Source organism: Nelusetta ayraudi, unplaced genomic scaffold (assembly GCF_046127955.1).
Source record: "Nelusetta ayraudi isolate G7.1 ecotype Tasmania unplaced genomic scaffold, CSIRO-AGI_Nayr_v1 ptg000048l, whole genome shotgun sequence".
Lineage (NCBI taxonomy): Eukaryota > Metazoa > Chordata > Actinopteri > Tetraodontiformes > Monacanthidae > Nelusetta > Nelusetta ayraudi.
Genome location: NW_027466098.1, coordinates 14,260,932 through 14,287,200, shown reverse-complemented (window position 1 = coordinate 14,287,200; position 26,269 = coordinate 14,260,932). Strand labels below are relative to the sequence as shown.

Here is a 26,269-nt window from a genome sequence, read left to right as displayed (position 1 = left end):
GTCGTCAGATCGTTTCACCTTTTTGCCATCGATCATCGTTGCCGGTTCGTTGTCACTTGCTCTGTTGTGTTCCTTGTCTTTCAGCACCGGCAGTTTGGTTTTCCTCTTCTGTTTTTTAGTGCTTTTATTCTTGAAGGTTCCCTCTGTTTGTGTGATGTTCCACTTCCTACATCACGCCCTCACGCTGCTGCCTCCTTGGTTCGTTACCTTGATGGGTTGCACCTGGTGTCATGTCCCGTGTGCCCTTCTTTGTATTTCTGTCCTTGGTGTGTTTCTCCAGGCCAGGCATGGGCAAACTACAGCCCGGGGGCCATATGTGGCCCATTAAGCTTTTTAATCTGGCCTGCCAAACTTGAAGAAATTATAAGTAATGATAAGTAAGTCATAAAATAGCTTTATTTTATCATTTTCTTCAGTATTTTATGAGTAAGTTCAGTAAAGAGCTAAATACTGTGGAGCTTCAAAGACACATATTTTGCTGTAACTTTGTTTTTGTTCATTTTCAAAAGACATTAAAGCACATGTTTTCTGCATATCAAATGATATATTTTTTTGTCCTATGAGGTGGGTCACCAAAACACTCCATCCATCTACTGCTGCTCCGGCCTCCTCTGTCACATTTTAGAACCCATTGCGGCCAACCAGTCAAAAAGTTTGCACAGGACCACCAGGCCCTTGGTGTTGGGTTTATCTACTGAAGTTGGGTTTTGATCACATATGAATCTGTGAGATTCTAGTTTGTCAAACAGTTCTGGGCCTGTGTCTCATGTGTGCATTCAGAAGTTGAAAGTGTTCCCCTGCTTTTCCAGACTTTATAGACTCGTGGCAAAAATTACAGATAATGACAATAGGCTTCACAGTGAGCATACATTGTAGCAACTACTTTGTTTTTCTTTATATCAACCAATAAAAAGTTTTTGATTTTTTTTTTAAAAGTACATTGCCATTTTATATTATAATGAATGATCAAGACAACTCAAATCTTGAGGGGTTGTAATTCATTTACCAAAAATTAATACGTTTTTATCTTTAAAGGAAGCTTTTTAAATGTTAAGCTCTAATCACATTTGATTAGATACGGTTCTGATCTTCATTATTGCCACCATCAGGACGCCTTTACGGAACATTTGTTCAACACGACGCAGCAGTATGAAGTTTGAATTTGGCCGCACCAGAAACAACAGATTCATTGTAGTTCTCACTCTTCCAGCTCCACATGCAGCTAATTATGGCTGAGCGTCGGGGTGTTGATGACATCATTATTTGGCTGCATGTCGTCTCCACAGCCCTACGTCAAGGCGGCCAGGTGAGTAGGCGTGGGTGGCGGTTCCAAGCGTGTGTGTGTGTGCGTGTGTGTGTGTGTGTGTGTGTCAACGGACCAGGATCAAAGCCAGCTGTGAGCCTGTCTGTCAAGCTCGTGCCGGCGGCCTGTTGTGATCTGCTCTGTGTTACCGTGTGAGGCTGCAGCTTTCCAGGCAGACAGACGTATTTACAGGCTGAACCAAAGACAAATGACCTGGCAGGATATTTAGTGGGAGACAAACGGCCAGAAATATACGAAACGCAAAGGACCTTCGGATTCCATTAACGTAAGAAGGAGGGGGCAGTCGGAGACGTTTACTGAAAACAGGTTTTATGAGATCTATTTCTGAAAAGGAAATAAGTGAAGCCGCACAGACAGTTTGACGGCAACTGCATCATAAGCCGCTCTTAAAAAAAAATAAAAAAACACCAGCAAAGAAGAAGCTCCTCCGAGCTCCTCACCAACTTTTGGAGTTCCATTAACTTTGGAAGCATTCCATTAACATTGACCAGCCACGGAGCGAACACGTGTTGCGAGTGTTGCCCAACATTTCACCAGGTGTCCCACTTCAAACTGTACAAACTATTGCAAAGGTATTGCAAAAAAACGACGACTGGGACGTATGTTGACAAAAAGGAAAACACCAATTGGCCCGTCTTCGTTAATTAAGCCTTTAAACTGATCTTCTGTCTTCTTCCAGCGCGTGTTTCGTGGCGCGTCACTCCGTCTCTCGCTTCCTGACTCATTTGAATGTTTAGACAAAGCGTTCGCATCTTTAAGTGTAACGAGTGTGTTTACGGGATGTATTTATGCGCAGTGACGTAAAGCGTTCTCAGTGTTTACATGCTGCAGCCAGCCACTGTGTGTGTGTCTGTGGTATGTGTGCGTGTGTGCGTGTGTGTGTGTGTGTGTGTGTGTGTGTGTGTTGTGTTGTGTGTGTTTTCATAGCCTCAGCCACTTTAAAAAAGTTCCTGCGTGGAGGCGTCGTTGAGGGTGCTGGCTGGGAAATTAGAGAGGACGGCGCTGGAATGTGGTTGTTCTTGGCATCTTTACAGCAGTTTGTGTGCGTCCATGCTTACATACCTATAATTAAGAACTTAATTGTAAACAGCTTATTCCTCGAGGAGCGTCTATTAAACATTATTCGTCGGGGCCCCGCTTTCATCTCCTCGGCTGTGCGCTGCTGCCAAAAGACATTTTGAAAACTGGCGGACAAAGTTCAGACGACAGCCGGAGAGTAAAGCCTCGCTGGTGTTTTGGAGCTGGGAACAGTTCTCGCTTTTGTCCAAGGAAATGCATTTGAATAAGATTTGCATGTGACATTTCTATGTCCAATACGACACGAGCAGCTGCCGATAGAGACGGCTTTGTCAGTCGCTGGAGCACAAACTCACAGTCAAGCTTTGAGAAAGGCCGTAATACATGTCGGAATAAAGGCCAAATTAATTCAGTTTCTATTGGCTGTTCTGCTGTTCTGTGCAATCATGAGGCTTTTCTGGCGAGGCATTGCCTGAACCATCACCTCATCCGGATTTGTCATCAGTTTCCACCGGCGTCTGTCCCTTCTTGTTTGGAATTATTGTGAAACACTGGTTGCACCTGAGGGCCGCGCACCTGCAATCACACCATCGGCTTCTTCTCATTGTGATAGTTTTCGAAACACAAGCACAGACAGGCCAATCGTATCTTTGCCACGGCAAGTGTAAACAAGCAAACTGGCGCCGCATCGTAAAATACAAACGGACCAAGTCAACTGAGGATGGTGTCAGAAATGTTTAAATGTAAATAACTAATGTGGTTTTGTTGTCTGGGGACGTAACTGAACTGAGGATTTTTTGATTTCTTTCAGGTTTTAGAAAGTTTGGTTTTGACAGCACACCTTGTGTTTGTCTTTCAATCGGGGCAGATGCTGGAAAACAAACTAGTAAAGTGGCGTCAAAGCTAGAAAAACAAGCAAATAAGTGTTGTGTGTTACACAACAGTGACCGCTATTGTTCATATATACATGACTTTCACTGAAACAAAGAGATGTATTTTCTGTTCAACTTTGTGCCAGTAGATCCCTTCAAATGGCACCTTTGGGCCTTTAACTGTGCGTGTAAACGCTCTGACTGACTTTGTTGCGGTGGATTTTGACTCACGGCTGCCTCGTCCTTGTCAAACGGATCTGGAATATGTACCTGCCAGCCAGAGCGCCCTCAATCCGTCACGGCGCACAACCTGCGAAGGAGATAAAGCCGAGCTCGCTAACGTCTCAACAAATGCTTTTCTTCTCAAAAATCAGATGAGCAGAATACGCAGTGTGTGTGTGTGTGTGTGTGTGTGTGTGTGTGTGTGTGTGTGACCCCTTCTCGTTGAATAATCCGGCCGAGGCTTTGAAGCCGTGCAGCCAAAACATATTCTGTCATTATCAAAACAATAGAAAAGTCTCTTCTGGGACTGTGGGAGGCAGGCCAGGGAGACAGAGGTCCATTGTGGTGACGACAGCTCCAGCTTTTCATTTCATCACTGTTCTGATTCATGCAGCTCACAACATATCACCTGCTGACTCACTTTTTACTGGAAATGGGTCTTTCTGAAAGCGGGGCACGTGGATCGAAGAAGCGGTAGCGGGGACTTTCGAAGTGCCTCGAGCAACTCCTTTTTAATTACAGACTCACAGCGCGATGCCGCCGCACCGCAAACAAAGGTCTTCATTTCTTCTTTTGTTGCGCTGTTTCATCTCTCCGTTTAGCAATGCACAGGTTGCGTTTCCTGCATCTGTCTGAGCTTCTTCTCATTCCGGAGTTGAAAGCCCTGTCTCTGGAGGCGGCGAGCAGTGAGGCTGAATGTTCAGTCATTCTGAGGCACTCGTTCAGATTGTCTATTCCAATCTGCCAACATTAAACTAATCTGAACAATTAAGAAAGAGGATGATGTAAAAATACATGCACTAAACTAAACATTCTTCAGGCGTTATAAACAGAGTTCTTATAGTTCCAATCTTTGTATTAAAATATGCTAAATTCCCTTTTTGCATTTACTACAGCGCATTAGACGAACATGCAATTGCATTCAATTTGCTGTTTAGTTACGTGGTGGACTTTCCCATCTCATCATCATGAACTGCAGCAGAGCTGAAGTCAACCTTCATCCTGTTATAACGTTTATACCGACAAAGTAGACTTAATACAGCAGTACCGCAAAACTAAAGGGCGAAAAACTGAACTATTGGAAGCACTTTTCAAAGGACAGAAAAGGAAATTAACAGAATTAAAATCGCTACTTCAAATCATTGCAACCTTATAATAAACAGTGTGATAATGGTAGATGGACTGCACTTATATAGCGCTTTCCAGTACCCCGAAGTACTTTACAATGCCCTTTCATTCACCCATTGACTCACTCACTCATACACCAATGGGTGGCCGCTGCCATGCAAAGCACTGGGAGCAATTTAGGGTTCAGTGTTTTGCCCAGGACTCTTCAAACACGTCGGACAGCCATACGTAATCATTTCCCCCATATATGATAGTTGATAATAACAACAATCATAAGGGGAGCATAAAAAAGATCTCTTTGACTGTGATAGGTGTGACCTTTCACCTCCTCAACCTCTCGTAGGCTGTTTCTCTGACTGCTGATTCACACACACACGAAGGAGAAAAAGCCCCAGAGGAGATCTTGACCAGCAGGAGGTGGATGTTCCAGTAAATCACCTCACTGAAGCCCCCTCCTCATCTCCCAGTGTTCCCAGTCTCTCTCACACACACACACACACACCAATGTTGACAGTAAGCAGCAGCGTGGAATGTTGTGCACGTGCACACACACACACGCACTCGTGCTATCTGGTGTTGAATGTTTGCTCTGTTGGGGTCCAGTTACAAGGGGGAGGGTCGGCGTCCGCAGCGTCTCTCTTGTCTGTCTTCTGGACAAAACCCTTGACTACAGTGAAGGAAAAAGAGCAGAGAACTTACAGGAAAGTCTGCAGAACAATGATGTCGATCTGGGATTTTTTGATAAACCGAGAAACCACTGAGCTGCACGTGCCGTTTAATAATCTTTACACATATGATTGATCCGTTGAACGTATCTCCCATAATCCTTTGCCACTTATGGTCAGCTGTGACCGAGAGATTCCAACATGTGGAAGTTAAATAGATAAAGCAGATCGAGCACCATCAGTGGTTCATCAAGGAGTTTTTTTTTTAAATCTGATGGAAGTTACAAGTGTGTCCACTACAGTTTGTGAAATCTGTAAATCGTTAAGTGAACCATATTTACATATTTGTTCAAAATAACGGCCGTCCATATTCCTTTTTCATATTTATGTCACTGGTTGATTTAGGTAGTTAGTTCCACTAAATTTTGCTGGTTTTCTCTGTTCCCAATGAATACACAGCAGTACATTTCCCAGCTGTTCCCTCATTGCTAAAACCCAATAGCACTCATTGTTAGTTTATATTGCTCCTGTTTTTTTTTCTAACTGTGCAGCAAGATTTGTGTTAAAAGTCCCTTCAACTTTCCAAGATTTTTCTCCACTCAATATTTTACACTTTTCTCTCAGACTAAACAATTCTCTCTCTCAAATGAATGGCAGCAATTTCGAGATGCTGAAACTGGGGGTTGTGAGTTGGGCGAGAGCTCGCTTCCCGACATCATCTGATTAATACCTGTGACTAATGTTTTCATTGTACTTGAGGCAAAGGCCAGATGTTACCAGTTGTTTGGGTGCGTTGCACAAATTCATCACTTATCTTGCAGGGGGCCATGGGGGCAGGGGGGGCTGGCAGGCCTTCTCTGCAAACCTGCAAATGTCAATCACCAAGCATAATATTTGGAAGGGAGAAAGAAACCAATCACGATTGCAACTGGTAGCCAAGGCAGCCAACAAGTGTTTCAGCGCGGCGCCTCGTGTAAATCAGCGCTATTGAGATGATGCCGTTGCGCAAGATGTGATACGACGGAGTGTGTTGTGGTGACAAAAAACGTTTTCTGTGACGGTTGTTTAATGACAGAGGGAGAGAAGACAAACGGAGGGAGACGGTGACAAGCGGAGACAGATATCTCCGCCACAGGAGGAGGAGGAGGAGGAGGAAGAGGAGGAGGGCGAGTCCTTCCCATCGTTTACACAGTGCAGCAGGCAGCCAGTCCCTCCTCCCCCGTCCTCCCCTCTCCTCCCACTCTCACATTTACTACTCTCTCCCTGTTGGTTCTTCACTCCACCACCACCCTCCTCCTCCTCCTCCTCCTCCCACCCTCTTATCCCTCCCTCCCTTTCTCCTCCCTCCTCCCAGGCCAGAAAAGAGGAGTGATCAACCTGAGAGTTTAAACAAACTGGAGAGCCGGCGGAGCAGAGCTCTCACACTCGCACTCGCGCTCGCACTCGCACACACACGCACTCACTCGCGGAACAGCTGCTGAGTGCCGAAACTCCAGAGTGAAGCTGAGGTAGGTTCCGCTGCTGATGACCTCCCCGCCGTTGTGTTTTATGGTTGTTTTGTGAAATCCGGACAGCTCAGAGAGACGTCCGCCGTCTGTTGGTGCATCTACTTAAAAAGTCTTCCTTGTTTGACTTTTATTGTTGCTTTTGTTGCTGACAATTGTGTTGCTGCCCCCACGCCTTTCTGCTTCTTCTTTTTCCACTTCTTCTTCTTCTTCTTCTTCTTCTTCTTCTTCTGCTTCTTCTTCTTCTTCTTCTTCTGCTTCTTCTTCTTTAATACAGTAAACTTAACACAAAGTAAACTTAGTACAGCAGTATTACATAAGTAAAGGGTGAAAAACTTAACTATTTGGAAGTACTTTTCAAAGGACAGAAAAAGAAATTAACAGAATTATAATTATTATTTCATGTCATTATACCATTATAATAAACAGTGTGATAATGGTAAATGGCCCTGCTGCTCCTCCTCATCCTCCTCCTTCTTCTTCTTCTTCTTCTTCTTCTTCTTCTTCTTCTTCTTCTTCTTCTTCTTCTTCTTCTTCTTCGTCTTCTTGCATCTGCCTCAGTGAGTTCTCAGCAGAGTCGAACAGCTGTCCAGAAGCTAAAGGTCAGGCCTTGTCCATTTTTATTGCTTTCCGACAGAGGGAGACATCTGTGCCTGAGGAGCAGAAGTGGCGATAAAACAGAACAGACCTTTGGCCCCCTGAACCACACCCTTCCACCTCCCATCCCCTGTTAATCGGTGGCTGGAGGTTCCTAGAAGGTTCCCGAGGTGCCACAGACCCATGGAAACCCTGGCTGAGATGGGGGACTTGTGTCACCCCCGGTCCGCCTCCCCCGAGGGGGAGACGGTGTGCGCGGCCCTGGCCCGCTATGAGAACACCCTGAGGGACGCCATCCGGGAGATCCACGTGGACCTCAGCGCGTTCAAGCTGGGGATGGAGCGGCGCCTGGAGGAGACGGCCAGCCTGAGCGGACCGCTGGGCCGGGCTGTGGCCCTGCTGCAGCAGGAGAACCGGCAGCTCCGCAGCCAGCTGGAGGCTCTGACCCGGCAGGTGGAGCTCCTCGGCGGGGTGACGGCATGCGGCGCGGGCGACAGGAGTGGCGCTGAGCGCAACAGCAAGCACAGCAACCACAGCCCCAACCACAGGAACCATCTGAGCGACATCCAGGAGAACCACCAGGAGGGGAAAGAGGTGGCCTATGGGATGGGTCAGGCCCAGACCCAGAACCACAGCCAGAGCCAGAGCCAGACTCAGCTCCACATCCAACCCTGCAGCCACAGCAGCAGCAGCAGCAGCAGCCAGTGCAGCCCAGCATCTCCACCTGCCACCTTCTCATCGTCGCCGACCTCCGGCAGCCCCCCAGTGGCCTCCAGAGTGGCCGCCATGATGATGGGACCCGTGTCAGCCGGCAGCCCCACCGCCACTCGCTTCTCCAGCCGAGCCACGTTCGCCGTGTCCAGCAAGAGTAACGTGAGTAGAGCGCGCTCGCTCAAGATGTGATTCTTCGGAGTGTTCGCGCCTCTTAGCAATTTGCTCTTGGTCTGTGAACAGTCTGTGGACAGCTGCGCTGACAACTAATCCGAGTCCTGATTCGTTCAATCACCTTTTCTCCTAATGATCTATACAAATCTTTGGATTTCAAATAATAAGAATAAGAGCACGTATGCTTTGAAAATCACCTGTTTTAAAAGCGGAAACTCCTTCCTACTGACCCGAGACCTTGTTTGCTCTGCAGTTCAGTTTAATGTTCTGATAAATATTTGACTCCAAGCTCCCTTTGTTTAGTTAAATGCAGACCAAGAAATACTCAAACAACTTGTCCAATATTCCAGCTCATTTCATGGCAGTGGTTGGAACTGATGGCGCTGAATAATACCAGCAAAGTATGTTTTCATTCTGTCATTCTGGTAGACTGGCTTCCTTGACTACACAAATACAGCCCCTCCTGTGAAAAACAGAACAGCAGCGGAGCTCAAATGCAAACAAGTGAACCGCGATCACACGCTTGAATTAAGATCATAAAATACAGTCAAATAAGCCTTCAGTACCACAAATAAATCATTAAACATAGGGATGTACATGAAACATCATCACCAGTTTTCTCCAGGATTTCTTTGTTGCCCTCCGCTGTGCTCGAGAAACACACAGATTAGCAAAACAAATTGCACAAGCTACACTAAACCATGAAAACACATCAGAAGTCATGGCCGTAAACCATCGGATCGGATCCCATTGGCAGATCTCCTGGTATGGAGACCACACACACGCCGTCCTGATGACAACCACGCATTTCTGCAAGTCGTTTAACATGCCAGCGCCTCAATACTTGGCTTATAACTTGAAATAGCGCGGCAGAGACGTCCACTAATTGCACCGTGGTTTAGGAAAGTGTCCATGTGTAAAAGTGGGCGGGGCTTAGCGGCGGCGGTAGTGGCGTGTGTCTTCGGCTTGTCTCCCGCGGGATGCTCCGGGAATTTATGAAGTGCAGTAACACGAGCCGGGTCGACTCCTGGGAGGTGAGGTTAATGCGGTCGTGTGGTTTTCTAAGAGCCGAGTTAAATATGTGAAATTCAGCATTGTGAAATGTGGGTTAGTCATTATCGCTGTCAGTCCCAACGCAGTGGGACCACTTTGGGCATAATTTCATGTTTGAGCTTCACCTGAACGATTACATGGTGCTGGTTTGGAAAGGGATCCTTCCTCTGGACCTCGGGAGCGTCTTTGAAGAGCGAGGCTGATCAAAGACCAGCATGTTGAGGTTTTTTGAAAGATTTGAAAATGCAGAGTATGAGAAAATAAGGATGCTGTGTCCTGATTACATCTTTACCTGACAGCATGTGCCAGTGATTTCGTGCTCAGTAGTCAGTGCCACCTATTATCTGTTTCAGTTTTAACTTTGGAATGTCTGAACTCGGATCCATCGGACCATCATTCCTGTTGTGTTTCCCCTGGATTGTTGAACAGCTGAAGTGTTTTTTTTTTTTTGGCTCAGCTCGCTCGTGAGGAAAACCAAAAATGGAACAGCCTGGTTTGTGCTCATCCTGTGGTTAGATGACTGAGGATGAAGTTCCCTGGCCTCCACTGGGTTTGACAGGCAACAACAAAAAAAAGAACAGCTTTAAGTGCGCGTGCAGTGATTTACAGGAAGGTTTTGGGGGGGAAATGTTGACCCATAGTAAACAGCCGTTAAAAATAAACTTGTCAGAGGTTTATGGTGGAAAACAGGATTGTCCTAGAATTGGCCAAAAAATGAAAAATAGAGTCATAAATGACTGGAATGTTTTAAATAATGTTGCTGCAAATTGAAACACATTTGGATTTTTGATTTTGAGCAAAGCTTCTTAGTTGTTTACCTAAGAACAGGCAACTACAGTGGTGCTCAAAAACATTTTGTGAGTCATCTTTTTTAATTTGACAAAATCTCTCCCCTTACTTAGTTATAGTTTTTACGATATTTAATGATCAACTCATAACAAGGTGGATTTGTTTTAGAAATTAATTATTACAACTAGAAATTCATGTTTTAAGCTGTTAAAAGTCTGTTGACCAACATCAATTAGTGTTTTTAAACCCTTCCAATAAAATACTAAACCTTTCATTGATCCTTTTGCTTTAGAAAGTATGAAAGTATGTAGAAAAAGCACCAGGAAAGTAAAAAAAAAAAAATCAAATTCTATTTTAACTTGTTGCAGCCTCTCCGCGTTTGTGGTAGTTTGCCCGTTCAGTCCTCTGCGTCCTTGGTGGATGATTAATGGACTGATAAAAATAATAAAACATGAGCTTTCTATTAAGACATTTGTTTTGGATTTAACTCTTTAAAAAAAATAATACAGGCTGAGGCAACCCCTAAATTCCTGTTCCGGTTGTCACTTTTACCTCCCGACATCTATTCCAGGGTCAGATTTCATGGGCAAATGCACACGCGCGCACGGCATGCTGACGCGGGCGCACGTTATGCAAATGCCTGTTCCTCCTGCATCTGTAATTACCAAACTATGTGGTGGTGGATACAACAGTGGAATGTTATCTCCCACGGAATCAAGTGGTCGGCGCGGAGCAACACAATAGCACCTTTGTTTGTGTGTGTGCGCGCTTGTGCGCGTGTGTGTGTTTCAGAATTGCAGAGAATCCCCTGCTGTCAGTTAACCCTCAGCCACTGTAGTTCCTCCTCACACATCCTCATTATCTGTCAGAAGGATGTGAGGAAGCTGCACAACAGTTCGCTTAGTTGGCTGTTCAAACAGGCAGGGCTGACATCACGTCACATACACACACACACACACACACACACATACACACACATGCACGGCATCAGTCAACTGATGGCTCTCTGCCAGACAGATGTGCGTGAACGTGTCTCTTCTCCGGCCTGATCTCCAGATGTTATTAGGACCTTTCACCAACACACACACACCACACACATGCAACACACATGCAACACACATGCACACACACACACACACACACACACACACACACACACACACACACACACTGAGTAGCCATCGCTGCAAAAGTGCAACACTGGCAATTACACACAACATCACATGCAACAGTAAACACCTTTTTTGAAATAATGTGTATAACATACGTGTATCATCACAGTGGAGGCCGCAAATGCTCTCTGCAAATGCTGATTCAAATGGCCAGAATGTGAAGGGACCCATCTTTCCTCCCTCTTCCTCCTGTCTCTTCCCTCCTTCACCTCTCACCCGCACTCGTCTCGTTTTCATGCCTCCAGTCTAGACATCAGCCTTAAGTGGGGAGAAAAACCCTCTGTTTTTGGCATTGGAATATTTTGCCTCTTTTCTCTCTTGAACTCTGCGCGACACCCGTGATGTCACCGTGATATCATTCGTTTTTCCTTCGTCCTGGGCAGAGAGCCTTCAGATCACTCCTACGAAAAACAGCGAGGCTGCACGCTCAGGTTAACGTGCTGAGTGACAATGACGAGGCCATTTTTACCCCGACAGGAAAGTTTCAATAAAACAGTCCATCTGGTTACGCCGTAGAAAATGAACCGTTCTGCTTTTCAAGGCATCCGAGACAGATGCTTTAATTTCTGCCTCCGTCTGCCGTGAGTTCCGGCAAACATTCCAGTCCGCTAGCAGTGAACTCTGGCTCACATCAAAGGCGACGACTGATTACATCAAATATTAACAGATGTTGAAATGTTTTCGCAAAATCAACCGCGTGCAGGTTTATACTTTTCCACCAAACTGTCCCCGTGCATTGCGTCACGTTAATCATTCTCCTCACCCGGCGCCTCGCTTCCAATCGTACTTCCTTTTTTCGCCACCGCCTCAAACTGGCAGACCACACCTGCGTCGCTCCAGACTCCATCGGTCACTAATACAGGCAGCCCCTCCTTCTCTGTGTATTTTCTTGTGTTATTACCCCAGGAAGGTCGCGGGGTTATCGACTGCTCTCCATTAACGCCGGGGCGTGCTTGATTTACGGCCCCGTGTAGCGCTCCAATCGGGCGTTACATAAGTGGTGATTTCTCGAGCGCCTGACATGTTGAGTTTAGGGTCGGCTGTCAGATGTGTTTCTCCCGTCTTTCTGCGGGTTCAAAGGGCAAAAGTGGATGGATGTCACGCGGCCACGGCGCCAGTGGGTTAATACCAGCGAACGACGTGGGCGGTGGGTTGGCGTTGAAGTGCATAAGAGGGCTGGAAACGTCTTGGTTCATGTCAGAATAGCTCAGTTTTGACACGTAAACTGATATTTAATGGTCAAAGTGGGAGTAGAGGAAGCAGTGTGTGTGTGTGTGTGTGTGTGTGTGTGTGCGTGAGTCTGTGTGTGTTGTGTGTGCTTGTGTCGTGTGTTCAAGAAACCCCCACGTCTCTGACACTCTCCATCCCTCGCTCCCAGTGCACCCATTAGCTCCATCTCCGACTGACATTACACCACTGCACCACGATGCTATCTCGCTCTTATCTGCACACACACACATGCATGCACGTGCGCGCGCACACACACACACACACACACACACACACACACACACACACACACGCGCACACACTCAAGCCATACTAAGGTCAGGGGAAAGGTGAAACTGAAAATTGATGCTTAGTGTGCAAACATTGCGTTGAGCAGCGGTGCTGATGCGGAACCTAAAACTGCAAGTTGTCGTGCCTCGTGTTGTGTGGTCAACGGACGTTTCTCTAGTTTCTCTGTTCAGTGTGCGATGCTGACCAGTGGCTGTGCGAGCGAGTGCGTTTGATTGTGATTGTGTGCGTCTTTGCGCTCAGCTGGATGGAGATCATCGCCACGACAAAAGACAGCTGACGTTGACGCTCCGTCCTGACGTGTGTCACAGAAACACACATTTTCTCCACCCCCCCCCCAACACACACACATCTCTGCACCCCTCCCTGCCCTGTGGCTCCCATCGTCCCCACCCATCCCCCCACTCTCCTCCTTTGGAGCCTGGCAGTGTTTTAATGTTGGATTCCTGGCACCCCCAGCTCCCCCCCCCAAACTCTGTTTTGTAACTATTAATACAACCGACGGTCCCAACGAGCGGACTCTATGAAAAGAATGTGCGCTCGAATACCAAACTTACAAACTGGAATTTTAGGTGCGACCACAATTCAGGAAGCACTGGGCCGAATGTGTGTGTGTTGTGTGTGTGTGTCTGTCTGTCTGTCTGGATGCTGTTTGTTTGAACCGAGACAAACCGCTTATCACAACTATTTGTGAGTGCCGGTTTTGGCAATTGTTATTGAGATAAAGACCTGCTATTAGGAGCTGAAGCAGATGAATGAGCGGAGTGGGACTGAGAGCAGGGCACAGCTGAAGACAGCGGGAGAGAGAGAGAGAGAGTGAGAGAGAGAGTGTGTGTTCTGCTGGGGGTTTAACAGAGGTATGCAGCCACTCCCTGGCTACCCCTGGCTCCTCTTAATGACTTCCAGACAATAGGCCGTGTTCCCGTCACCATCGCTGTGGAAACAGGTTAATAACTGACCAGCCGCTGGGACGGCGTGCCCTGGCTGCCCTCTGGAGTCACTCAAAGTCTTCCCAGGAAGCTTGAAAGCTGGCCTCAGTGTCGCCTCGCCAGCTCCCCCCCTGCCCCCCCCCACCACCACCACCACCACCAGCCGAGCAATGTCACTGAGTCAATCTGCTGTGGGGGAAACTTTTAAAACGTCATTAAGCCACGGTAATATCCAGCGTGATGGAAAAATGAATTCCATCGAAATGAAAATTCTTTCCGAATTGACCGTATCGGATCAGAATCTTCCGATTGACGCGCTTACATGAAGTGTTTTTAATCTGATCGGGCCTTTATTCCCATTATTTTTGTCCATGTAAACATAGCTAGCGAGAGCAGGGTGAGAGGGCAAAGGGGTGCTGGGAGTTTTTTTTTTAGCCGTTTGTCAGACATTAAGTCTCCCGCCACAGGGGGCGCCGACCCCCGCTTTTGACGGCCACTTGGGGGGGTTGGGGGGGCGGGGGGGGGCTGGTTCAAGCACAGGCAAGCCCCCCAGAGTCCATCGCTCCGCCTATCAATTATCCACGTGGCTGAAATCCAACACGTGAGCCGTGGGAGCGACGGAGGCGCACGCGTGAAAAAGGCAAAAATTTGATTATCAGGAGCCCTGCAGGGGAAAGCAGGGGCGCTGCGGCAGATATACAGTAACAGCATACAGTGAGTCAAACAAGTAACAATAGCAAGTGGTGCTTTCTTCAATGAAACACAGCTGTCGCGGACGTGCTGTGTGCAAATGTCTGGATGGAGATAAGGTCGGGGTAGGGGGGTGGTTATCAACTTGCAAATACAGGCCAAGAAGAAAAACACAGACGTATATGTGTACGTATGTATAGAAACGTTTAGAAAAATTCCAGGATGTTATACCAAGACAAAGATAAATACGGCCATAACCTCGACGACAAGCCAGTTCATCTTCAGGAGAACTTGTTTCTTCCACGTCACCTCATTTCCCCTTCGTCTTCGCCGTTGCTGCAAAACTGGTTCTCGCTGTCAGCTGATTAGTCTCGGTAATTAGTCTGGCTGCAACCAGTTTTTACTGCCAGTTACCGGATTGTTTTTTCTTCACGGAGTCAACAGTCATAACATTCTGCATGCGCTGCTGGACCTTCAACCAGCCAGCAAAGTTTTGCGAGTTTTTTGGAGTAATTTTATTTCATTTTAAATTGAATGTTATTTTTAACTTTTAAGTCTTCGTCTCATAGCGAGACTGAAGATGTGTGCACGACATTTCGGTCCGATCCAACTCAACAAGTTGTCCTGTATTTGACTCTCTGAAAAAGAGATGGAAGTGGAGGAGGAGGAGGAAAAGGAGGAGGTGAGGACGTGGGAAGACAAGGGGCGCCGCCATCTATCGTTGCCATATGTTAAAAGATGGAGTACAGACGGGAAAAATTATCTTTTGCCCACAGCTGGAGGGGAACCTACTTCGCATACTGTAGATCAACCTCGTGGAGGGAAAACCTCCACATCTTGAAGACATGAGCAAAGGACGGCAGGGAGAGTGCGAAGAGTCAAACATTGTTAGATTTCATGCGCAGGAGGAATTTGTTTTTGAACCAAAGATTTTTAGACCGTGTCCTGCCTTTTTATCGACAGCAGAACATGATTTTTTTCAACAGACTGGACCGGACCACCCTTGATACGAGCAGCTTTGCAGTTATTACATGTGCTGGTTTGCAGGAAAGGAGAGATTGCGAGGTGCACGGCGTCCTCTCAGCAGCAAACGATAAGTCCCGTAATTGTTGTTTTACCTCCCGACGAAAGCGGCCGTGTTTATGAAGAAAACTTTTCCCTGCGCCGCGACTCGCACCTGTAATTAGGCTTTTATATCCTGTCACTTCAAAGGCCCGGGCATATTTTCCACTGGCAGCTCCCGACGTGGCGTCCCCTGCCATCTTTCTAGCGGAGAAATTGCAGGCTGCGTGTGCGTATTTGAAGAACAGGTGGTCCGACTGGTGATCCCTCTTGGAGAGGATTCCTCCGTAGGCCGTAGGAAGGAAATTACAGAGCAGGAGCCTTCCTCCCCTACGTCCCGCCATCGCTGACTGTTTCCTCTGATAGCCCAGGAAGATGCAGAAGCCATGTGCATTCGAAACAATGAAATACAAAGTCCTAAGCCATCAACTACAACTGTCAGCTGTGATTGACGGTCGTCTACGACCTCTGTAATAATTCCTATTATCTTGGAGATTAGCTTCCTCCTTGCAGCTATAAACACACCAAGACTTCCCGTCACAAATAGGGAAACACTTTGGTTCCGGGCACTGACTGAATATTCCCATAATGTGTTTTTCTTGATGATGAGGATAAAAATAAGCGACACAGGAAGGAGGTCCTCCAGTCATCCACCACTTCAACAGAACTTGCAGAGGAACACAAGGATTTATAGAAGGAGAAAATGGAGGAAATTCAATTCATGGAGAGGAGAGATTTAATCTGTATAGAAAACAACAGTCATATGTCATTTTCTAGCAATTTTCCATAATTCCAGAGTGGATCAGGAAATGCACAATGATGATAAATTTGATATTCGACTCAAAAACCAACATGAAAATCAACCACATAAAGATCCTTAGATGCAAAGACTAGTACGTTTTTAGGTATATTTTCAAGACAGGAATGTTTGCACGGGTTTGCATGGCTGGAAGGAGTGTTGTCCGAAGCTTGATGTTTCCCACAAGGGCTTTTGGAAAATCAGTCCTGAGTGAACAGCATCATTACAGTCACAGGGCTGTTACGGTGGAAAATCAAGATCTCAGCAGGTAAAAGTCATGGTGAAAATAACAGGTTGGCCAATTGACTAACAGCAAAGAACTTGAGGAGGTGAACGTGCTTTTTAGGTCCGCCCACTTCCCGGAGTGCTTTACGCGCCTCTAATCCGACCAATCACCCACGCCCTCGCTGATTGCAAAAAACTATTATCTGTCGCCGCAAATGTTCGTCTCCTCCGTCGGCGTGCGCTGCCAGAGTGAGGCTGCTCCAGCTCTCCGCGCTGATTCCCACGCAGGCGACAATTAGGTATGAAAAAAAATTGGACTAAAATAAACATTTCGGGGGGGGCTCCAGCTCTGGATCAGCAGCTCCTTGGTGGCTCTGCACGTTTCCAAACAGTGTGCCCTCATCAAACAGCGGCGCCTACAGCAGCAGCAGAGTCTTTGTCAGAGTGTCAGTGATGAAGACGCCTCTGACAGCTCGACAATGTCCCTCGGACTGAGAGCAGGACGTTCCCCATCGCCCAGCACCCTCATTCCTCCTCCCGTGTGAGCAGACAAGGTCTCCGGGTTCAATCAACGTCCAACATCCCCAATATTGTGGCTTTGGTTTTGTCCAACTTGTCACCGGGGCACACAATGGAAGAGAAATGTGCGATTGTCTTTGGTTTCACCTGGGGAAACGGTCCTCGCCTTACACAATCCAGTGTAGCGTGTCACCCAGTACAAGGGCAGGGTCTTTCCAAATTGACTGGCTAACGTATTTTCATATGATATTTCTAGCCAGGGGGGTCAGAATGGAAAACAAAACCTGCAATGCTTAATATAAAAAGAGTCTGCTGGGATTCAGAAAGGATACTGACCTCATTGTGCCATGAAAGATGCCCAAAAAAGACAACAAATATTGACTGTGATGAAACTAAATTCCTTCCCCTGTTCTTTATTTACTTCTTTCTTCTTTATCCTTTTGTTTTTGTTCTGAAAAACATTGAAACTGCTTTTGTGACGCACTCACAGGGAATCTGGGATTTGTTGTTCCACTTAAAAAAAGACCACTCTTTGTCAGTCCTCTGGTGCATGACCCCTTATTTATTTATGGGATGTTCCTGGTTTGCAAAGGGCAGCGAGGGGGCAACAGCTGCCAATAGCAGGACAGACTAAACAACTGATCAGTTCGTCCCTGGTCAGCTTTGGTTTGTGGAGACTCTTTCGACTGGAGATGAATGCAAACATGTCAGCCGGCAGCACAGCTCGGTCCACTCGAGTGTTGTCTTGACATCACGCCACTTTTAGCCACTTATCAGAATGCAGCAAACACCCTGGTGGGCACGTGTGTTGTTGCCGTCCAACAAAGAAACGTGACTTGTTGTTGTTGCTGCATTTTAGTTTCATTCAGATTTTTTTCACACTATATAACAATTCTGATTGTGTCCAGGGCCAGTCACATGGGGTTAGGGTTAGCGAACCAAAGATATGTTTCTTCAGGGGCTTTTGTTTTCACATTTTGTCAATATGTTGGAGCAGCACAGTTGCAGTGATAAAGCACAGATGAAATATTTGAACTCGGGTCAGGTAGGAATCAGCTCCAGGTTGCACCAAACTTTTGGATCATTTTGCCAACTTTTTGCAGATTGTTTTTCATAAATGCCAATAAAAAACGGCTACTCAAGACAATAACCTCAAATGTCAGCTGTTCGTGTGTGTGTGTGTGTGTGCAACTCACGAGTTGCACGCGCCTTGACTGGACAGCACCTACGTGTCCTGCCAACAGAATAGAAAGAACCTGGAGATAGCGGGAGTGTCGCTCGGCTATCGTGTTTCCCCCTCTGACCCGCACAGCGCGTCTGATGATCTGAGTGCTTCAGCCGGAAAAAGAAAACTCCCCTTCCCCAAAGCCAGCAATTTGTCTTCCACCTCCCACTCCTCCTGCTGTTTCAGATTTACTCCTCTGGCCCTCTGTGCGCCATTTCCCATCATGCAACGGGCATGCACGATGTCCTGTATATTTTTACATAGAATTTTACTGCAGGAGCCCTTACGTTTTTCTTTCTTCCAGATGTGTCAGAGTCTTTTTAAAATGCCACCAGACCCAGAGAGCACTCTTTTGTTCACACGCACAGATATACACACACGGGTGCGCGTGCGCACACACACACTTGGCATTCCTATATGGTGAGCTCAGGCGAGGGAAAAAAAGGGATACACATTTGCACATTCCCAGATCTTTCCACCAAAGAACACAGCACGCTATCTCTCAGCAAGAACAGATTGTTGTTCTTTACAAGTGTGTGAGACTGGAGGGGACACGGAGGTGGTCTCCACTTCATGCCTCTCTATGGGCTTTATTGTTTTTGCTCATACCGATAGATGTTACGCCTGGGAAGAACAGACAGCAGAGGTGAACAGTGATGATTTTCAGCTGTCCCACTTTCAGATTCGGAGGCCTTTTAGTTTAGGTAGCATTCTATCTTGGGAACTACACTGGGAACTATAAGCTAAAAGTTACAGAACACAGTTACAGAACATGGTGCAAAATCAAATAATGATTGTTGCAACTTGACAAGGAATCCAACTGAGAATTTATTTTATATTCATCTAAAACAAACAGTTCAGTCATTTTAGCTTTTGGAATTTTCAGTTCAAAGGCTTTATTTCTACTCTTTTACTTTGGTCTCTCATCGCTGCTAATGCAGCTGCCAAGCTCAACGGTTCTAATCAAAACGCGAACAAACATCAGGCATCTGTACAGCCAGACGTCGCCCGATGAGTGAACAGTTCAACTCAAGTGCAGGGAACTATGGCTCTGTAGGTGACATGCCAAAAATGTGAACGTTGTTGTAAAGCTTGTCTGACAGCTGAAGACAAGCTGAGCAGATGCAACAGTTCTGCATCCACACTAATGACAACATTAACCAAACGCAGAGCTCCATCCATCCAGCCGATCCTTCGCTGGTGAAAAGGATGGGTTCCCGAACTCAGGCATTGCAGAAATCTGCCTTGCCTGCTTAATTCTGCCGTGACAGCCAAGTCTGAAGTGCAACCAGCTGTTGGGAACTATTTGTTGCCGAAGAGCAGCGGACGTCCATCATCATGGTTGGCCGAGGATGCATTACATCCCCCTCAGAGCCTCTTCCAGCATCTGTGAGTGCAACCCAGATGCAATGTGACATGTGGTTTGACGCTGACCTTCTGAGAAGAGCCGCTATCAAAGTGCACCACTGACCCGCGTGGCGTGGCTGATTATCTCCCAGCGCCCAGTTCCATTTATCTGTGCCGCGGAGCCACGCGGAGCCTATGTGGGTCAGTGGCACCTTGTGGGGAGCGCTCGGAGATGAAAGCATCTGCAAACGCCGATTTGTATCAAGTTGATTGTGCCTGGGGGGAAAAAACAGAAAAAAGTCTCCATTACAAGACTGCGCTGATTACAGGAAATAGACAGAGCCGGAAAGTACAACGTATTCAAGACGTTGACGTGACTAAATCACCCGGTCAGTAATTTTTAGCAGTCGTGCTTCTAGATCACAGGACATTTTTTTGGCAGCTTTCCCGTCACTGTGCCTGGCAGTGAGACTTGATTTAAAACAAAGCCCCCCTCCAGTCTTATCTGGCGGGTGGGGTGGGAATGGTGGTGCGAGGGAGAGTGAGACACACAGAACAGAACAACCTGACGTCTCTCACGCCTACGGCTCATTTGATCCGCACACTATTTTGAAGCCGAGTCCGGTCGTACTTTATAGGTTTGTTTTGTTTTGTCTGAAGTTGAGTCGTCCACGGTGAAGCCCACATGTTGGAGGAAAGCCCGAATTCTGAATTTTGAGGAGTGAAGTGGTTCTACAGTGACTCAGCGAGTGAGTTGCAAGCATCTGGATACCCCTCGTGCTTTCTGTTCTCTCCTGTTTCAACCCAACAATACATGCAAACATGCCACGTGTTTTTGTGAAAGACTCACAAAATACACCTTGCACGTGTTCACTAGGAAACAAGTGTTACAAAACTCCATCGTTCCCAACCGATCAAGTGCCACCAAGAGCTGAGGTCGCCAGTAAAGGTCACATGATCCTCTGACCATTAAAACCAATGACCACTTCACAGTTGGAGAGGGATTTCAAGTCTCAATCTTTGCACATCCGTTTCGAAAAGCTCCCATTTGAAACACTTTTAGCGTATCTGAGTACAATGGGACTTGTACTGATGGAGGCGGGAGCCACGGTCACGATTCAAGAAGTTATTTTGTTGTGCGTTAGTGGGTAAAAGTCTAGTTCAAGGCCTGATGAAACTCATGGCGGTGGTGCATTGAGTTTCAACGCTCACACCAGCAGAAAGTCTCAGGCTGGAAAACATCAGATTTGTCCAATCTGATTGTGACTGTGTAACTTCTCCAGTGACCCTCTAAGCTTTATTTTTTAAAAGACTCCATTGGCTTTTTCCCCAACCAAACTTACCTCAGTCCAACATCCAGCAGGTCAATGCAGTGATTTGTAGCCAGTGAACTGCCGCTCACTGCTTTTTCTTTATGCCTCAGAGTATTGAGCGAGAGGAGCCAATAGAGGTGGACCACACCCCGACACCAGCCGGTCTGGAGAACGGCCACTGTGCTGCAACAGGTAGACGATTGTTGTTCAAAGTGCACCAGGGTTGAAGTCATAGCAACCCTAGGGTGCTGTGAAAAGTGGCTTTTTAATGTACCCTATGACACAGTCTGTGAAAAAATAACCCCAAATGATGTAAGACTATAGTTTGGCTGCATTAGCCTGAGCCATGTGTCTTTCAGAGAGGGTGTGTGTCATAATTATTGGGGGGGATCTGGCTTTCAAAACATGGGGTGAGGGTTAGACACAATCCCCCCATTTGTTCCCCTAATATTTACATCATCTTTTTCCAGCGGAATATTCAGCGTTGGCCCATGGAAAGATCTCCCCGCCCAACGACTTCCCCCATGAGCACACGGCCCCGGTCGCCATGCGGATGCCTCACCTCCCCATCACTGCCACCACCAAGATGGCAGAAATGAGGAGGCCCGACTCCCCCTCCAGCCCTGCTGGATCGCCTCCATCTCCCATCTCCGAGGCCTCGCCCACCGGCCAATCAGACGCTGGCACCACGCCGACCCAGCCGTCAGCAGAGCAAAGCCCAGCAGGTGGCCGACGGTGTCAAATTTGTTTATTTGCTCGTCAGTTATTTTTAGACTCTTGGCACCAATAAGAAACTCTTTTACACGTTCACATTGAAGCTGCCGTATTAATTTGCCATCTTAATTATCATACATAACCCCAAGCCAAGCACTATTGATATCCAAAAGATGTCATAGATCACCAGAAGTCAGGATGTTTAGCGAGTGGTGTCACTAACCTTGGCAGTGGTAACAGGGCCCTTTGTGACATCACAAAAGGTCACCTTACAGACTGTGTGTTTCATCACTGACTTTCTGGAAAATGGAGCAATAAAGTAAATAAAATAACTTTATTGCCTTTTTTGCACACCAGTTGATTTCAGTTGTGAAATGATTGGTTTCATTTCTATTCCAAACACAAATGTTTGCCAATGAATTCACAAGTTCACTTTCCTTCTCCTCTTCTAGTGTCTTCTACATGGACTCATTCACCTGTCAGAGCTGCAGGCTCTCCCCACCTCCACGGTGAGAAATGCTCTATGGGACACCTGATAGTTTGTCACACTCTACAATGTTACAGATAATGAAAACTGTTTGTATGTTTTACAGAAAAGGCAAACTCAGCCCCTGCAAAGTCTGTGACCTACTCGGGGCTACGGCAGCATGACAGGTGAGTGACCGGTGATGGCTTGTTTAGGATTTTTACAAGTAGCATTGACTATTCTCTGATCCTCCTTCGCTGCTGTCTCACAGAGACGGCGACGTGAGCAGGGAGAGGTCCTTCGGGCAGGTGGGTGAGAGGAGACGGGAGCTGGTGAGGTCGCAGACGCTGCCCCGCAACATCGGCGCCCAGGCTCGCAGATCTGTCTTCGAAAGGCTGGAGTCGGAAGCTGGGAACAGGTATGAGAGTCAAAACGCTGCAGTTGTGGTTAAAACGTGTTTCTTACAAAAATGAAACTGTACCAACGCGTTCTTGTCTCCCCCGTCTCACCTCCAGTCGCCCCAAACCAGTGGACTCCAAACCAAAACTGAAGCGTTCTCAGAGTTTTGGGGTGTCAAGCGCCAGCAGCATCAAACAGATTCTTCTGGAGTGGTGCCGCTCAAAGACTATTGGCTACCAGGTAAAACAATCAGAAACAAACTTCCAGATGCAACTACAGCCAATGTCAATATGTATATTGTTAATAGCGCAGTGCGGGCCCCTTCATAGTATGTGAGATGACATGCAGACAAGTTTACGGCTACACCACTTGGACAAACCACACTTATCGACGTCATCAGGATATGTAATTTGAAAAAGTACAAATGAATGGCTAGTTATCTCCTTTAATAATAAGACAACACCTTAAGGTCAAATCTTCAAAAAAAAAAACTTTATTTACAACTTAAATATGCAACAATCATCTGTGCCTCTGCCAGAGAACATAGAAAAATTGCATGTGAGAAATCAGACTTCAGTCCAAAACTGACTGCGACTTTAAAAAGAAATTTGTGTCGGTAGTAAATGGAGCAGTATGCCATTTACTCATAAATTAAGTCAGTCACTGGGAGAATTTTCCATGTAATTTCTGAACTGTGGCATGCAGGTTGTTGCTTGCGTGGCCTTAACCAGCATTAAGCAATAGCTGACTTTCCTGCACGTGCCAACCTGATGCTGTGGAGGGACCCCGACAGGCTCCACATGTGTTCTCAGGATTCTTTTTTTTTTTTTTTTTTTAAAGTTTTATTCACACCCATTTTCTCACATATCTCCCAGGCGGATGGCTTCCAGACGGCCGTTCACGTCTGATAATTGCGTCAATTGGGGCAGCTACAGAAAAAGTGGTTTCTGCTTGGTGCGCCTGCTGGGAGTTTAGCTTGTTTTCAGAATTATGTTATTTTCACACAGTAGTAGACCATAAACTGACGCTGTGTTTGTGTCCTTTGGGGAGAAAAAACCCACAGTATGAGTCACCTTGCTGCATTGAGTCAACTGTTTAATTGCTGATCTTGTTGAAATGAGCCCAGGTAAAATCCAAGACTGTGACGCAAACGCCAGACAGTCAGATACGTTCATCTAAGTGCTCTCCAAACGAGAGTTCCGTCCAAACTTCAGTCTAATAAAAGTCTGCTCTCAAATGACATGATTTCAAAAGCACGTACCAGAGCGGAGGCGGGAGAAGAAAGTGGAGGAGAACTGAGGAAGCGGTCTGTTGTAACCATCATAATTATGGGCTAGACGGAGCCTGCGACGAAGGCTTTACGAAGCCACGACAAGCTGCCAGTCACTTTTACAAGCGCCGGGGCTTTGAGCTCATTGAACGTTTTAGCGTTTACTGCTTTGTCTCAACTTCTCCGAAAATAAAAGCCTGGAAGGAGCCAGAAATCCTCTTTTGAAAAAAAAAAAAGAGAGAGAGAGAGAGAAACGCGTGCAGTGATTTCCAACACTAGTTTTCTGTTTCCTTCATAGAACATCGACATGCAGAACTTCTCCTCCAGCTGGAGCGACGGGATGGCGTTCTGCGCTCTGGTGCACTCCTTCTTCCCCACCGAGTTTGACTACAACTCCCTGTCACCGGCCAACCGCAAGCAAAACTTCGAGCTGGCCTTCGGAACAGCAGAGTGAGTCGCGTTAGCAGGAGAGGTTTGATTCATGGGGGTTCTTTGTGCTTCAAATGTCCATTTCACAACTTTACTTCATCCGCTGTTGATGACAAAATGATGTGGAAAGCCTTCCACAGCAAAAAGACATAACACGAGAGCGTCGCTGGCCGTCAGCTTACAGCGAGTAGCACATAGTAATGGCTGAGAGTTGATGTTAATGTCACTGTCTTGAGTGAAACATCTCACTGGAAATTGTTCAACTCTCTGTATTCTCTCTTTTTTGAGTATCTGACCACAATAGCCTTCAGTCAACCTGAGGTCTTTCCATGCAGGGAGAGAGGAGTAGAAAACGTTACCACAACCATGATTATCAAAACAATTGAACCAATCAGCAACTTAAATTCTGCCACATGAAGAAAAATGTGCAAGTTGCGTTAGTCTTGAAATGTCACTGCGCCATTGATCAGCAGTGCCATTGTGCTCCAACACAGTTGTTTATTTGTCGAGGTTCACGTGTGGATTCTCAGTTTTACTCTGTGGTCTGAAAGTCTTTATTCATCTTTGCCGCATCAGCATTCTGAGGCTTGATTGTAGCAACGTTTCTTTCATTTCCTTTTAATTTATAATCTCGAACCTTATTATTATCTTATTGTCTTCCTGGCCCTGTTTTACTTTGTTTCCTTTACGCTTCTGTCGAAAGGTGTGCATTCCTTTAGCCTGACTCTGTTACTCTGCTACCCTGTTTCAACTGTACATGGAGGGCAACATACAGATGATCTGGCGTGAGACAGGCCCGAACATAAACACACCGTACAGCGAGCCTCGATATAAGACTGTGTTATTGTTGGGCTGATAAAACAGCGACGGCGCTAAGCTGATTTAGCTGAAAAACAATATTCACTGGGCGACAGAATCAATCCTTCGCATGTGGCTTTAAGTTTGACCTTTCAAATAGATCACACAGCAGAGACTTTCAGCACAGTAAATAAAATAAGTACAGTAAATAAAGTGTAATGTTGATCCTTCTGAATGGAATAAAAAAGCAAGTCAAAACTGAAACATTCAGATGTGCTACTTGGCCTTCATCCAAACAAAACAGATTCTGTCGTATTTTCTATGACAGAATTTTTGTTAAGTCTGTAATTTGTTAATTTTATTTATGAACAGTCAGATGTAAACATGCCAGACTGCAGCTAAAGGCTAGTTTTACTTTGTAGACTATAAGATTATTATTGTAAAATTTCTACCAGTTTCATTGCATTGGACCGTACACTAGCTGCATTATCAAAAAATATTAGCGTCTTTGGTTGGTACATGAAGTTGTTGGTTTGAAAAGTAAGAAATCTTGTCTTTCCAAAGTAAATTGCCGTTTCCGTTGTTTAGTTGTGGCCCTTGCAGGCAGCTCACTTCTCTCGCCTTTCTCTCTTTGTGCGTGTGTGTGCGTGCAGGGTGAAGGCAGGCTGCGACAGGCTGATTGAGGTGGATGACATGATGATCATGGGACGCAAGCCCGACCCCATGTGCGTCTTCACCTACGTCCAGTCCCTCTACAACCACCTGCGCAAGTTCGAGTGATCCCCGGGCCCTCTGTTCAGACACCCCCTCCTCTTTCTACCTCTCCTTCACACTCCTCGTCCAACCAGAAGCAGAGGTCTGGAGGGCCACAGCTGGAAAACGGAGCACTTTGAAAAGCCTGCTACTCCCCCCTGGTGGTGGTTTGGTGAACAGTCAGCGAGAATGGGTTCGCAGAAAATGCAGTGGGCGGTGACTTTTCAGGAGCACTGTGTGTGTGTGTGTGTGTGTGTGTGTGTGTGTGTGTGTGTGTGTGTGTCTGTACTGTGATGATAAAGCTAGAAGAGGATAACTTCACACACAAATCCCAAGTTTGCTCTTCAGCAGTGGATTTTTTTCTGTGTGGCCATATCGGTGTAGTTTGGATACCCTGCACAAATCTTTTCGTTTATTTCCTGATTTTAACCTTTCATGTCACACCAGTGCAATGTATGTTTCACACGTGTCACTACTACAAAGACTTGGTTGAGGTCACTGTTGGGGCAAAAAAAAAAAAGAAAAAAAAAAGATTTAATTTCTTGGAAAATAAAAAATAAAATTCATCTTTCAGTATCTTTTTG

The 26,269-nt window shown here is 46.4% G+C and overlaps 1 protein-coding gene across 2 annotated transcripts; it reads left to right on the top strand.

Moving 5' to 3' along the window:
• The first annotated feature begins 6,551 nt into the window (after window positions 1–6,551).
• Window positions 6,552–26,251, top strand: smtnl (smoothelin, like). 2 transcript variants are annotated; one of them, XM_076036511.1, is made up of 10 exons: window positions 6,552–6,736; window positions 7,371–8,203; window positions 20,967–21,048; window positions 21,327–21,581; window positions 22,023–22,079; window positions 22,164–22,224; window positions 22,308–22,454; window positions 22,552–22,675; window positions 24,004–24,155; window positions 25,586–26,251. In XM_076036511.1, the coding sequence occupies exons 2-10, from the start codon at window positions 7,514–7,516 to the stop codon at window positions 25,710–25,712; spliced, it is 1,695 nt and encodes a 564-aa protein (XP_075892626.1). In that variant the 5' UTR covers window positions 6,552–6,736; window positions 7,371–7,513; the 3' UTR covers window positions 25,713–26,251. The 2 variants fall into 2 exon arrangements, with proteins under 2 accessions (XP_075892626.1, XP_075892625.1); XM_076036510.1 differs by having other exon boundaries at window positions 7,295–8,203.
• The last annotated feature ends 18 nt before the right edge of the window (window positions 26,252–26,269 follow it).